Source organism: Zonotrichia albicollis, chromosome W (genome assembly GCF_047830755.1).
Source record: "Zonotrichia albicollis isolate bZonAlb1 chromosome W, bZonAlb1.hap1, whole genome shotgun sequence".
NCBI classification, from domain to species: Eukaryota; Metazoa; Chordata; class Aves; order Passeriformes; family Passerellidae; genus Zonotrichia; species Zonotrichia albicollis.
This window is the reverse complement of record NC_133859.1, coordinates 6,056,913-6,069,768: the sequence shown is the minus strand read 5'-3', so window position 1 is coordinate 6,069,768 and position 12,856 is coordinate 6,056,913. Positions and strand designations below refer to the sequence as shown.

Sequence of the window (12,856 nt, the reverse complement as noted above, 5' to 3'; positions counted from 1 at the left end):
AAACATTAAAAGAAAAAAAAAATCACTGGAGAAAACGAACAAATTGCAAAGGACTTTAGACATCGGCATTTTAAGAGTTGATAATTGCTCTTGGGAAAAGACGTGTACACAGCTATTTTTAAAGAATACAGGTAGGTTACATTGTTTGCTTTTCATAGCCAACAGTACAGTAACTTAATCAAATTTTTGATACACGTACAAAGGATTGAGAAGTTTACTCAACTTAGTATTTTGGCCTTTCCCTTTGTCAAAGATTTCAGTACCATGATACAGTTTAATTAAATATGAAAGATGCAAATAAATATGAAAAAGTTACAAGCACTGGCCTGGGACATGGTGGGGGTTTTTATCTTTAATTTTGCATAGAAGAGATGCAAGAAAGACAGTAGGCTTTGTAAGAAACATGTAGATGTTTTTACTTCAAAATACAAATTTACCAGAAATGCAGAATTAGGGCACTTGAGGTACATTAAAAATAGTAGAACTGGTAATTGCTCTGTCCTGGTATTTGCCATATCTAGGAACTATGAAAAATATTTGTTCTTCCTAGGTCCCTCTCTGGGTCCCACATGCTCAGTTTTTTTCTGCTTAAGCTGGAACCTTCAATGCCTGCCTTACTTCACTGTTATATTAATGATGCTGATATCCTCATAGGGTTTGTCAGTTTTGGGATTGACTTTGACATTTGAGATTCTCTGAACAACTTCCATTCCTTTAGTCACCCGTCCAAACACACTATTCTTGTTGTCGAGCCACGGCTGTTTGAAAGCACAGGAGAAAAAGAAAAGCATATTAAAATAGAAAGCAGCATGTAGGTTAGGTACAAAACCAAAAATAAAGTGTACAGGGATACATTTTGTGTGACCAGACTATGGAAGCCAACACCCTGTAAACATTAGCATGCAAGGAAATACTAGAATGCAGCTAAAACTGCTTTCTTAAAGTATTACAAAGGTCATGTTCTACGAGTGCAGTAGCACTGTATAGTTCATTTTAAAGTGCATTCTCAGTTCACAGAAATGTTTCACTCTCTCTGTTTCATGTTATTTTCACAGAGGAATTTCAAGTGTCAGTACAGAATACTACGCAATTCAATACTGAGACAGTATGCTCAATTTGAATATAGGGCCTCATACAACTTAATAAACCTCAGAACTACGACAGTTTGTTTTTTTTTAATGTATTACTTTGAAGTGCTATAAGAATGCAGTTTTTATAAGCGTCACTTTTAAGTTTCTATATCTTAGATTCACATATCAAAATTTTTATTGTCGTTTTTATTGGCTCTGAATCTATACACAGATCAAATGAAATTTTTAAACCTGAACACTGGCTTCCTGGTATACCTACAATTAGACACCATTAGAGAGACATCCTGGCACCATATCCAAACCCCAAACAATCTAAGCAACACCTAGATGTTACTGGGCTTGCAAGGGTTGCAGGGTGAAGAGAGAGGCGAGAATCTTGACCTCATGTTCAGAAGGCTGGATTTATTATTTTATGCTATATATTACATTATTACTATACTAATAGGAATAGAGAGAAAAGTTCTCAGAAGCTTGCTACGCTAACAATAGAAAAGGAATCAATAATAAAGAAGCTCTCTCATTCTGTCCCAGAGAGAGCTCAGTCTCTGATTGGCCCTTAATTGTACACATGCAACATGGGCCAATCACAGGTGCACCTGTTGCATTCCACAGCAGCAGATAACCATTGTTTAGATTCTTTTTCTGGGGCCTCAGCTTCCCAGAAGAGGGAAAAATCCCAAAGAAAGGATTTTTATGAAAAGATGTCGGTGACACCTAGATTTCCATCAAGTTTAAACCACTATTATTAACATAAGATACTCTAGTAATACATAATTGCAAACATGCCTAGGAATTTTATACCACCCTCACTCCATTTAAAGGCAAAAGGCCTCTTGATCACAAGTGATGGAAAAGTATTTCTATCTTGTAAGGGACAGTTTCAGTGAAGCCTATACACTACACATCATGTGTATCATTTATTTGTAAAGTAAGCACTAATGTGTTCCTTTTTTCATGAGAAAAAAGTTGATTTTTTACTATCTAGGTAGCCTCTCAGGCCTTAAATTGAGCTTTTAGTATTACTTACAGTTGGGACTACTGTTTTAAAAAACTGGGATCCATTGGTATTTGGTCCTGCATTAGCCATGCTGAGTGTATATGGTCTGTCATGTCGTAAAGTTGAATGAAACTCATCTTCAAATTCTCCTCCCCAAATACTTTCACCTCCCATTCCTGTACCAGTTGGGTCACCAGTCTGAATCATGAAACCCTGCACAAAAATTATAAGTTATCACATTACTGCATAGAATACTTAACCATAAGTGCTATATGCTAGGTGACATTTTTTCAAACTTACTTCAAACATATCCACAAAATGTGTTAAAATGTTGTGTGTAAGGGAGAAAGCATTTAAGGCTTTTTAAGTGTCTAACAAGTACTTGAGAAAAAGCAAGGTTACTCACTATACCTGCCAATGAAGGACAGAAACCTGTCTGTCTCTACCTTTTTGCAAATTCTTAGGCTCTGTCACTTGATTCTGGTGCGACAGAAATAAAAAGCCTTACAAGAAAGGTCTTCTGACATGAAGCAAAGTTTTAGTTCAAGCAGGATAGCAGGACTCATCTTTCAATTTTCAGTTTTCTGCTACCTTATCAGTTGCAGAACAGCTACTACAACTTTAGTAAGTGCTAAAGCTGTTTAGAACATCAGAGCTGTTCAGAATTATAAGGAACTCTAAATGTACTCCAACAATCCTGTGTGCAAAAGGGAAATGGAATTGTCAACAGAGGACTGACCAGCAGAGTACATTATGTAAATTAACAAAAAATTAACATGTTACAAGTTACCTTGATGATACGGTGAATTATGTGTCCATTGTAGTAACCATTCCTGCTGTGCACACAGAAGTTTTCCACTGTTTTGGGGCACCTAAAATCATGCAACAGAAAACACAATAATATTTGTCTGGTGACAGGGCCATAAAGATTTCAGTTGGGACTAAGACCCCCTCGTGCTTGTGCTGTGCAATGTTTCAGGACTCTGTAGGAAGGGATTTAGCCAACTAAGGAAAAAACAAATCTCCAACTCATCAAACCTAAGCTTAAAAAGAGCTGAAAGCAAAAAGCTTGAGAATTACAAAGCTGTGTGATTACACAGAAAGGCAGCAGCCGTGTTGATAGCACAGGGATGTTTTAGCTGTTGCTGAGCAGGGCTTATGCACTGTTGAGGCCTTTTCTGCTCCTAATCCCACTCTGCCAGTGAGGAGGCTGGGGCTGTAGGAGTTGAGAGGGGACCTAGCTGAGACAGCTGAACCCAGCTGACCACAGGGATGCTCCATTGCACATATGGCATCATGTTCAGCACATAAAAGTTGAGGGAAAAAGCAGGGGACATGCAGAGTAATGGTGATTTGCCTTCTCAAGTACCCACTCCATGTGAGGGAGACCTGTTTTCTTGGAGATAGTAGAACATCTGCCTGTCCAGGTTTCCTATTTTGCTTTGCTTGGGTGCATGCCTTTTGCTTTCCCGATTAAACTCTCTGTACCTCAACTCACAAGTGTTTTCACTCTTACTCTTCCAGTGCTCTCCCATTCCACCAAGGGAGATATGAGCAAGTGGTTCTGGGGGGCTTAGTTGCTGGCTGGAGTTAAACCATGAGAGCCAGAAACCAAATCTGTCTCCTGAAGGCCTAGTTCAAGGCACCACTGATTATAGGTTCCCTAGTTTTCTATCTGCACTCCCAATATGGAGAAAATGGCCAAGTTGAGTCCACAGCTGTAGAGTTACTCTAGTCTAACTGTGAAAAGGAGAATTAGCTTGGGTTTTAGTGACACTCCAAGCTATCTTGTGAAAAAGAGCACCAATGTCATAACTAATGGGACAGACTAGATTATAGTCCCAGTTCTTGCTGAGCAGTACAGAGCCATTCACAACTTTATTTCACAATGAAATGACCAAAGAATTCAAAGATGTACAGAGCCATATCCTATATGCTCTTCTTTAAAGTTTTAATCACACTAAAGAGATTTTAAATTAAAGCTCAGCTGGGAGAAAATACTACAGTAAGAAAGGACAAACCTAACAATGGACGAACCAACCCTAGTAATGCTCTACTTAAAACTGCATACAGAACATTGCAGTGAAGCACCTTGCAATACTGTGCATGCATGACACATTAACATGACAATTTAAAAAAAGAATTAATGTAGCTTGACCTGTCACTTGCTGGCAAAAGCTCTACAATTACTACAACCTATATGCTATAATTATGAATTCCAGAAACTAGAGCCAGATGCAAGGAAATACTGGTAAAGACTGCAATAAAAGTCTAGTAGCCCTAGAGGGTAGAATTGAGGTTGACCCCCTGTGCTTAAGATCAAACATGAATTTATTTTTGGAGAAGCATGGAGTACATCAACATAATTAAGGTTTCTATGTATAGCAATATATTATATAAATTTCCTGTTAAATAACAGAATATTTGCAATTTTTGCATAATGAAGGAGAGAGAAGGACATACTGATTTTAGCAATTGTCATGCAAAAAACTTTTCAATTCTTTGCCTTGTTTTGGATATACACAACACTAGTATTATATGCTGGTATAAATATTATATGGCTTTTAAAGGAGCTGCACTAGCAAAGTGTAGTACACTGGCCACATTCAGAAGTTGCAACTACTATTCTTCTGGCTCGCACAGACCTGCTGCCAAATCTGCTGCTGCAGCCAACATCATCTTTCTTTTTCAAGATCTATGCAAACAGCACTGCCTTACAATACAGAGCTTACACAGAAGAGTATCATTATCTGTTCAAGAACAAAAGTTAAGAAAGGAAAACCCTCCCTGAATCAATACCTAAATAAATTCAAATACAATTCCAAAAACTCCTGTGCCCCAGACTATTTTTACCCTACTTTATTTTTGTTTGTTAAGAGTCACATTCCTCCCTTAGCATATTAAGAAACTGTCAGGAAACAAAAACAGTAGAAAAAGGGAAAGAAAATAATTATTTCTAGCATGAGATAAGTCTTGGACGCTGCAACCACAAGGGACAGAAGAAAGCAACAAAACCAAAAAACCCAGAAAAAACAGCAACGACATACTCAACAGGAAAAAGCTTGATGTGAATACCTCCCATGCTTGTGTGGATGATGGCACTGTCTGACACTCTTTTGGGACCTTCTGCCTGAGTGGCTGCCATGACCTCTTCTTTAGAAGGTTTCTCATTAAATAGATCTCTGTCAGAATCTGCACTCTTTGTGTCTTCTGGTTCACGTTTAGTAAACTGAAGCACAAAAGAAAAGAAGGTTAACTGCTTTTTTCTTTTTTCCTCTTGAAATACACAGTGCCCTGCACCCAACACATCAGTGTCATTATTCAACCTGCTGAACACCCAATTCAATTTGAAATGTACAAAGACAATTCATAGACAGTCTATCCTTGGACTGCTGTGTTATGTTACCAGCATTTCCACAGTCACAAATTCCAGTAAAACTACATGCAAATCCAAATAACTTTTAATAAACTGTTATCTTTAAACTTTTCCCTTTACAACAAGAGTCTGCACTAGTTCAGCATCTTTTCTTTAAAATGAGGTGGAGAATACCAGGCTGTTTTGCTATACTAAAACGAAATTGGCAGGCTTTATGCCAAAAGGATTAGCTGTGCTTTGCAGTTGTGCTACAAAGTTAAAATAAATCCTCCTATTCCAATACTGCATTAATATAAAACTACAGAGACCTAGCAAATTTAAGGCATAACAGACGGTCCAAACTCTAATCTCTATGGCTATGACCTCTCAAATGAGCTACTAACCACCCTGAAATTGTTTGTTTGGTTCCATCTCACCTAAAAACCCAACTGTGAACAGGAAGATGACTCCTTTCTTGGTTGCTTATATGTCCTTAGTGTTACCAAGTCTTGATTCTCGTCTGAAATTTTTTTCTATTATATTTTTTTATGCATACAGTTGCTTATTGTTTCTTTATAAAATCTGGTTAGTTTTTTAAGTGGTCTTACTTAGCTTCTTTTTCAACAAGAACAAAAGGATATCATCTTCTTGGGGGAATAAAAATTTATGAAAAAATCACAGCTGTTTCTACTTAACATACAGATAGTTCAAGATAAAAATTCTAAATGTACTTGCAACATAAAGAGATTCCTTTGTAAAAGCTGCATTTACAACTACAAAAAGCCCTAGAAAGGTGCAAAGAGAAAAACAAAAAATAATGTAGAGTAATAAATACAAGAATGGAGCTATTTAAATAGAAACCCCATACACCATGTAAAATCTGGTTTTTTTTAAAGCTGTGCAGATTACTGTTGGATCTGTCTGAATATTCTGGAGAACAGGATTTTCAGATGCCTTCATCTCTATAGTGATCGCTGCACGATGTTTCTTTGCTACTCCTTGGAACAAAGCCAGTTGCATCATTCTGATGTTCTCTTGTTTTCCCAAGATACGAATACACCTGAAATACAAGATGTAAAGAGGTGTAACGTTCAGCTGCTCACAGTCAGAAAATATCTTCTTTCTGAATGTTAGATTCAGAGCAAAATTTCAAAATCCTCTCAAAATAATTATTTACTAATAATTTTTATGATGTTTCTCTATTTAAATTTGGTACCTTAATTTACCAGTCAGCCTCCTTATGCAATAAAAATCCCAACTAAATGACCCACCTTTACTTTCTATTTACATTATCCCATCCAGTTAGACAGAGATTAATTAATTACACATTTTTAATACATGTGCTTGCTATCTGTCTAAGCTGTAATTTCCAATGACTACTTACAAAGAATGGGAGCCTTACAGTGTAATGTAAGGCTCTCTAATACAAAAAGATTAGACACCTCCACAGTCATATCAAGTTTTAAATACACTCCAAATTTGACTGAATGAAGACTTTAAAACAGAAGTTTATCTCTCTGTGTGTCACTGGAACTCACCTGTTAGTCTCTACATTTGACCTTAATGCCCAACATAGTTCCATAGAGAACAAAGTGTCCAGTTTCATCAAAAATTACATTAATTAATCTTACTGCATCCACTTTCTCCAGCTCACGCTCAACTGCCATACGCCGCCCAAACTCCATGTCAGGCAGTTGTTGTCTCATCTGCTGAAGTTCAGTAAACATCTACAAAAAAAAACCCCAGCACTACTATAATAACATATTTTAAACTTTTTTTCCAGTAAAACACTGATTCACACGATTAGAAAATACTGAATTCAAGTGAGATTACTCCATTTAAATTTAACTGAAGGATTTAGATAAATACAAGGAATACTCTCTTTATTTTAATGATACAACAGGCATGTTGTAGGACTAGGCTTAAGCACGTGAAAATGTGCAATTGTCTATCAAATTCCTTAGAAGATGACAAATTTAATTCATTATCATGGTGTCACTTGCAATGGGCTTTGTCCACCATCTTCCACAATTGCTTTCTAGTTAGGTGTAATCTAGCAGCATGAAAACAGAAATAAAAAACAACAACTCTGTTTCACTATGTAGGTAACATAACATAACCAGTAAGAATTCATTTTGGGGCAAAGCAATCTAAGGGACAAGCAAGAGAACACCTCTTGGGGAGAGGAGGCCTTTTTTGCAAGAAAAATATGGGAAGGAAGCTTGCCTTTAGAAATAAATTATAGCTTAGGTGAATGTGCTGGCAAACAAATGCAAGTAAGTAGAGAAAACATTTCAAGAAGGAGAAACAAGACAAAACTCACACTCAGAGATTCATCAAAGACTCTCATGAGCTTTCCCGTCAGAAAACTAAAAATTCTAACTTTTCTGTCAGACCCAAGAGTGGCCATTTTCTTGCCATCAGGTGAAAAACTTATACTGGATGGGTAAGCCTTGCATTTAGCAAATTCATATAGATCGGTATCCGTTTTATACTCCCAGTTTACATTCTTGGGAAATTTATACTCATGAGGAGTAGCGGTCCAGTACTCGATCATTCCGGACTTGTCCGAAGACACAACTGCTTTGTAGACAGGGTTCAGGCGTATCTGAGTAAGAGGGGACATATGGAGTTTATCGAAAACATGAAGTGGCTGGTTATTTCCTTGTCCATCATACATGAATATTTTCCCTGTACTTTTCTCAGATGTTGCAACAGAAGATATAGCATCTCCAGGGCAATATACCCATTCACACTGGCCAGGGTGGTAGCTGCAACAAAGAGTAGAAAGGAAAAAAATTAAAAATAAAGTAGGAATTGTTTTAATTAGGTAAGAGTCAAATTATGCTGTAAACTTGAAATCAAACATCAGAAGCAAATTTTAAACTTTATTTACTAGTTTTGCTAATACATATCTTGCTAATATTGAGCACATTATAGGCAAGTTTTACCAAGAAATACCATTCAGCAGAAGACTACCAATTTCTGTTCCTTCCATACTGTTTTGTAAAGAGGCTGTGATAGTCCAATGTTGGAGATTTTTTCAGAGATGGCCTAGAAGGCAGCTGTGAGGAGCAGATTCTCACAGCTTGTTTCTGTGAACAGCAGAGGTTCTTAGGTTATTTTTAACTACAGGTAAAAGTGGCAAACATGAAGGCCTTGAGAGCCTTGCACATCAGAGTTCTCAGGCAGCTTTCTCATAACAAGTGGATGTTCTATCTTTGGCTGTTTTGGGAAAGCAAGAATAATTTTGAGAACCCAAATCTTGGTATTGGAAACATAAGGAGGGGTTGGTATGTTATCTCTGGCCTATTGTGAGCTCAGATTTTGCAATATGCATGAACTTGATTAACACTGTTATAAAAGGTGATTGATTGATGAATAAAGGGGAGTCGATGCTGACCAACGGGAGGTGGGTCGTCCCCCCTCCAACTTCAATAGTCCAAGTAGAAAGTGGGTAAAAAGGATTAATTTGGACCGAAATTCAGATTAAAAGCCCAAGTGGCATTAATATATAGTACTCAACTTATGTAAGTCAATACCATTCCTCCTCCATCTTTTAAGTGAGTAATGACTCAGTAGTATCGAAGACAACTGCACCTCTGCCATACACTTTTGCAAAAGTTCAAATAGATCTTGCCAGAAAAAAAACCAAAAACCCACAAAATCTCCAAGAAGTGATACAAACAAAATTAAGACAATCCCCCTATATTCAATAAGGGTTGTGAGTGCATTTAAGAAGGAATTCATTTGCTACTTGCAAAAATCTGCAAATAAAATAAGTCAGATATAGTCAATAATATAAGTTACATCTGTTTTAAAGTCTGTAAGCAAAGTTTCTGAAAACTAGAACTCAAACTAAATTGCAAACATCAAAAAAATTCTACAATCTCCAGAGGAAACACGTTTAGTATCCTTTTACAAATTGAACTAATGGATGCTGATGGACTGATGATATTCTGACATTATGACAAGACACCAGTAATTTGGATTTTCAATTTCTGTCTGTAAAGAGAAACAAATACTTTGTCTCAAATTCATTAGGAAGAACAGGATTAAATAAATATGAAGTCTCTGCAGAAATAGGCAACATTTTCCAGATGACAGATGGAAGCATAAAGCAGAGAGCTAAAGATTTGCAGAGAGCCATGGTCTATAGATTAGTTATAGAACTTGAAAGCTCTGAAGATCAGGGGTGCTTTTTTGAATATAATATTCTTTTTTCTATAATTTTACCAATTTCGTAATAACAGTACAGGACTACGTCAAAAATGACAGCAAAACCAAAAAGCTTAAGCTTAACTGGAATTTTTCCAGAATAGACAGAGAGAATCAATTCCTGCAGGTGAAGTACACTATCTGGACGATGACATTAAAACTGCAACAAACAAAGCAGATAGCATATGCTTTTATTACATGTTCTTTGTAAAGGCTTCTTTCCCTGACTTTATACTTCTATTCAGTTTCAAAACTAACCAATACACCATGTTGTGGCGTTTGTTTTTCTCTGGTATTGTTATAATTCCAGTAACATCCATTCCTGTTTCTCCCAGATCCTTTAGGTACATACTGTGTAACTATATGACTAAAGAAAAAAACAATATTGCTTCTAGCAGAAAAAAGAAATTGTATCCCTATGACAACAAATGAGACAATACAGGCAGGCCAAATTCCTTCCCTAATGGAACTACTAACAGACTGTAATTTTTAAACTCAGTGCCAAACAACAGAAAGAAATTATTACTAGCTAAATATTTGAAGAAACCCCACATCTTTGTGCATAATATGTAACACTGAGGAAGATCCTTTTCTACTCCTCTCTTCCAGTGCTACAGTTGTAATTTTTTCTATTCAGTCAGGCAGTCTCCAGCCATTGGATTCATTTCAGATGCAGGTTTACTCAACTTCATATGACTGAGGCAAGGGGGAAAGGGAAGAACTCAAGAACCCCAAATTACTGACTTATCTCTTCGCAAAACAACCCCCACTGATAATCTCAAAAGAACACTTCTGAGAAATAAGTAACTTACCCAAGTTTCAGCATGTTGATCATGTCAAAGTTGACTACATCAAACACCTTCATCGCTTTGTCATCTCAAACAGAACAGAACAATGCCCCCCCAAACTAACAGCAATACTCTCAATAACACCTGTGAATTAATTTAAGATACTATTAAGAAATAGGAAAGGACATCCTTCATTCCAGTATTACATACGGAAAACCTACAGAGGCTTAAACCTGTTTCCCAACTGTTTTGTCACCTTTTCCATTTAAAACTCTACCTGAATTCAATTAAATATTATTTTAAAAAATAAAATTCACAAAACAGCACTTGATGGCCTATCAGTATTTAGACTCAGGTATGTGATAATCACCAATTTACAAAAAACATAGTAAAATATTATAATGGCAGTAAATTTAGTTTAAAAAGTTGATTTTAGAAAATTGGGAACATTATGATGGGGCAAACATCACGTGATCCTCAGCTGGCATCTCTCAACAGGGTAAAAGAAGCAGAACTCTACAGATTATTACACCCATGATACTAAAAACTCCTCTGCAACTGAGCCTTCCATAAAGTTCTCACAGTGCTGATTTTTCACATGGTAGGATTTGTTCACACCTTTTGCCTCTATACATAACAAGAAGCTGCTAGTTAACATCAAAACCAGACTTTAGTGTTTCTTGTCACTCTAAAAGGAAACCATGCTTTTACTACCTATTATTAAATATTTTTCTTACTGTAACATTCTGCCTATCAAACTGGATCTTTTTGCTTCAGGCATATCATAGTTTCTAATACTGCTGAGAATATAATTTTCTGTCCAGCCTATTTAATGCTTAGCGTAGTGTTGAAAACCTTTGTGTACTTATTAGCTCAGAAAATTGGGTTAAAGTTTCTCTCAATTGCAATTCTTCGGTTAATTACAACAATAATGCAGAATTTACTCTACAGTTGCAGTATTCCAGATGAAAATAATTACTTTTTTTCCACACTGCAAGGGGAAAAAAAAAAAGACTGAGGCATCCTTATTTAAAGTAACATATTTTTAAACTTCTCTGGATTTTATGAACGCTTTTTCATATCTTGTTCGCTTATGTCCCAGATATTCTCCTACAGTCAGGCACAAGGCAATGCAAAGGTCTCATTTTTCATTTTCATGTTTCATTTTCATCCTATCCCTGCTACAGCTTGGGAGCAAAATGTAACAGGACAGAGGAATAAAAGGAATATTGGTAGATATCATTTAATCTCTGACTGCACTAAAGGAACCCCAGAAACTCTCTTTTTGCACTCTCTCTTCAAACAACAAAGAGCAAGGGAGAGGAAAAAGTAAACTCCTTTAGATAAGAAAGAACAACTTCTCACCCAAATGACTTCGGAAGTGTTTAACAAACTCAATCCCTTCTTCTATGTTCTTTCAGAATTTTACATGTCCATCATGACTGGCTGTTATGATAAAATCTGTCCTACAATTAGAAAAGAAAAATAAAAAAAAGAAAACAGATGCACACACTATGCACCTTCCCACTTGTCAGTAATTTGCACTAGAATTAACACTGTGCAGAGAATGAATCTCAAGAAATTACTGTGACAGTCTGTCTGAATGGGTACTTTAACTCCTGGATAAACAAAACAAGTATTTTAGTGCATTCTGGATTAATCCATGAAAAGTCAAAATGAAAAAAAATATAACACTATCATTTTTGAATATGTAAATGTAACTCCTATTTTAAGTCTGGTTTCATGGTAGTTACAATGTGTGTGTGTGATCTCTGCAATTCTGGTGAACAGTATTTTCTCAGAGGGAGTAAGTTATTACTTACTCCTGTATTTCCTGCATATTTTAACAAGGATTTTAAGACTCTCTTTTAGCCTATAAAAACAACTTGAATCTTGCTTCTAGGTAAGCAAGATATAACTTTTTTTTTTTTTAAAAACCCACCATCCTTTAAAAAACCACCTCAGGACACTGCAACTTTCTGTTATAAAGCTTCTACAGTGAAAACTTCTCAGCCTACACAAAAATACACCCCAGATGAAGAAATACAACGGAGAACAAAACCACTTACTTTGTACATGCCATGTGTGTAATAACATCTCTGTGCATGTAACTGCATTCATACATTGAAGCTGATGGAAGATTTTCAAGATAAACATGTTCGAATTCAAGAAATACACAGAACAGAAAGTAAAGTCAGGATTTTTTTTTTCATGTTACATCTACATTTTGTTTTCTTTTACTTATCCTTTTATTGCTTACTCATGTTTAGTCAAAAACATGCAGGATTTTGTGCAAACATAATTAAAGGGCTTTTAGGTCTGGCTTTGCACTCAGACTTACACATTTTCTGTGGACTAAAGCCACTCAAACGCTGCTTTAACTCATATTGCTCCTCCCTCTTAAAGC

General features: G+C 36.3%; 1 protein-coding gene across 1 annotated transcript in view; it reads right to left on the bottom strand.

Annotated features, from left to right (window-relative positions):
• Positions 1 to 352: 352 nt before the first annotated feature.
• LOC141726861 (peptidylprolyl isomerase domain and WD repeat-containing protein 1-like) overlaps positions 353 to 12,856 on the bottom strand; it is a 13,790-nt gene continuing 1,286 nt past the window's right edge. The window contains 12 exon segments of the mRNA XM_074531971.1: positions 353 to 758; positions 2,119 to 2,301; positions 2,879 to 2,960; positions 5,136 to 5,317; positions 6,314 to 6,503; positions 6,982 to 6,999; positions 7,001 to 7,170; positions 7,767 to 8,214; positions 10,474 to 10,567; positions 10,570 to 10,593; positions 11,815 to 11,915; positions 12,519 to 12,621. Coding sequence (XP_074388072.1) covers positions 615 to 758; positions 2,119 to 2,301; positions 2,879 to 2,960; positions 5,136 to 5,317; positions 6,314 to 6,503; positions 6,982 to 6,999; positions 7,001 to 7,170; positions 7,767 to 8,214; positions 10,474 to 10,567; positions 10,570 to 10,593; positions 11,815 to 11,915; positions 12,519 to 12,621 — 1,739 coding nt within the window. The 3' untranslated portion in view covers positions 353 to 614.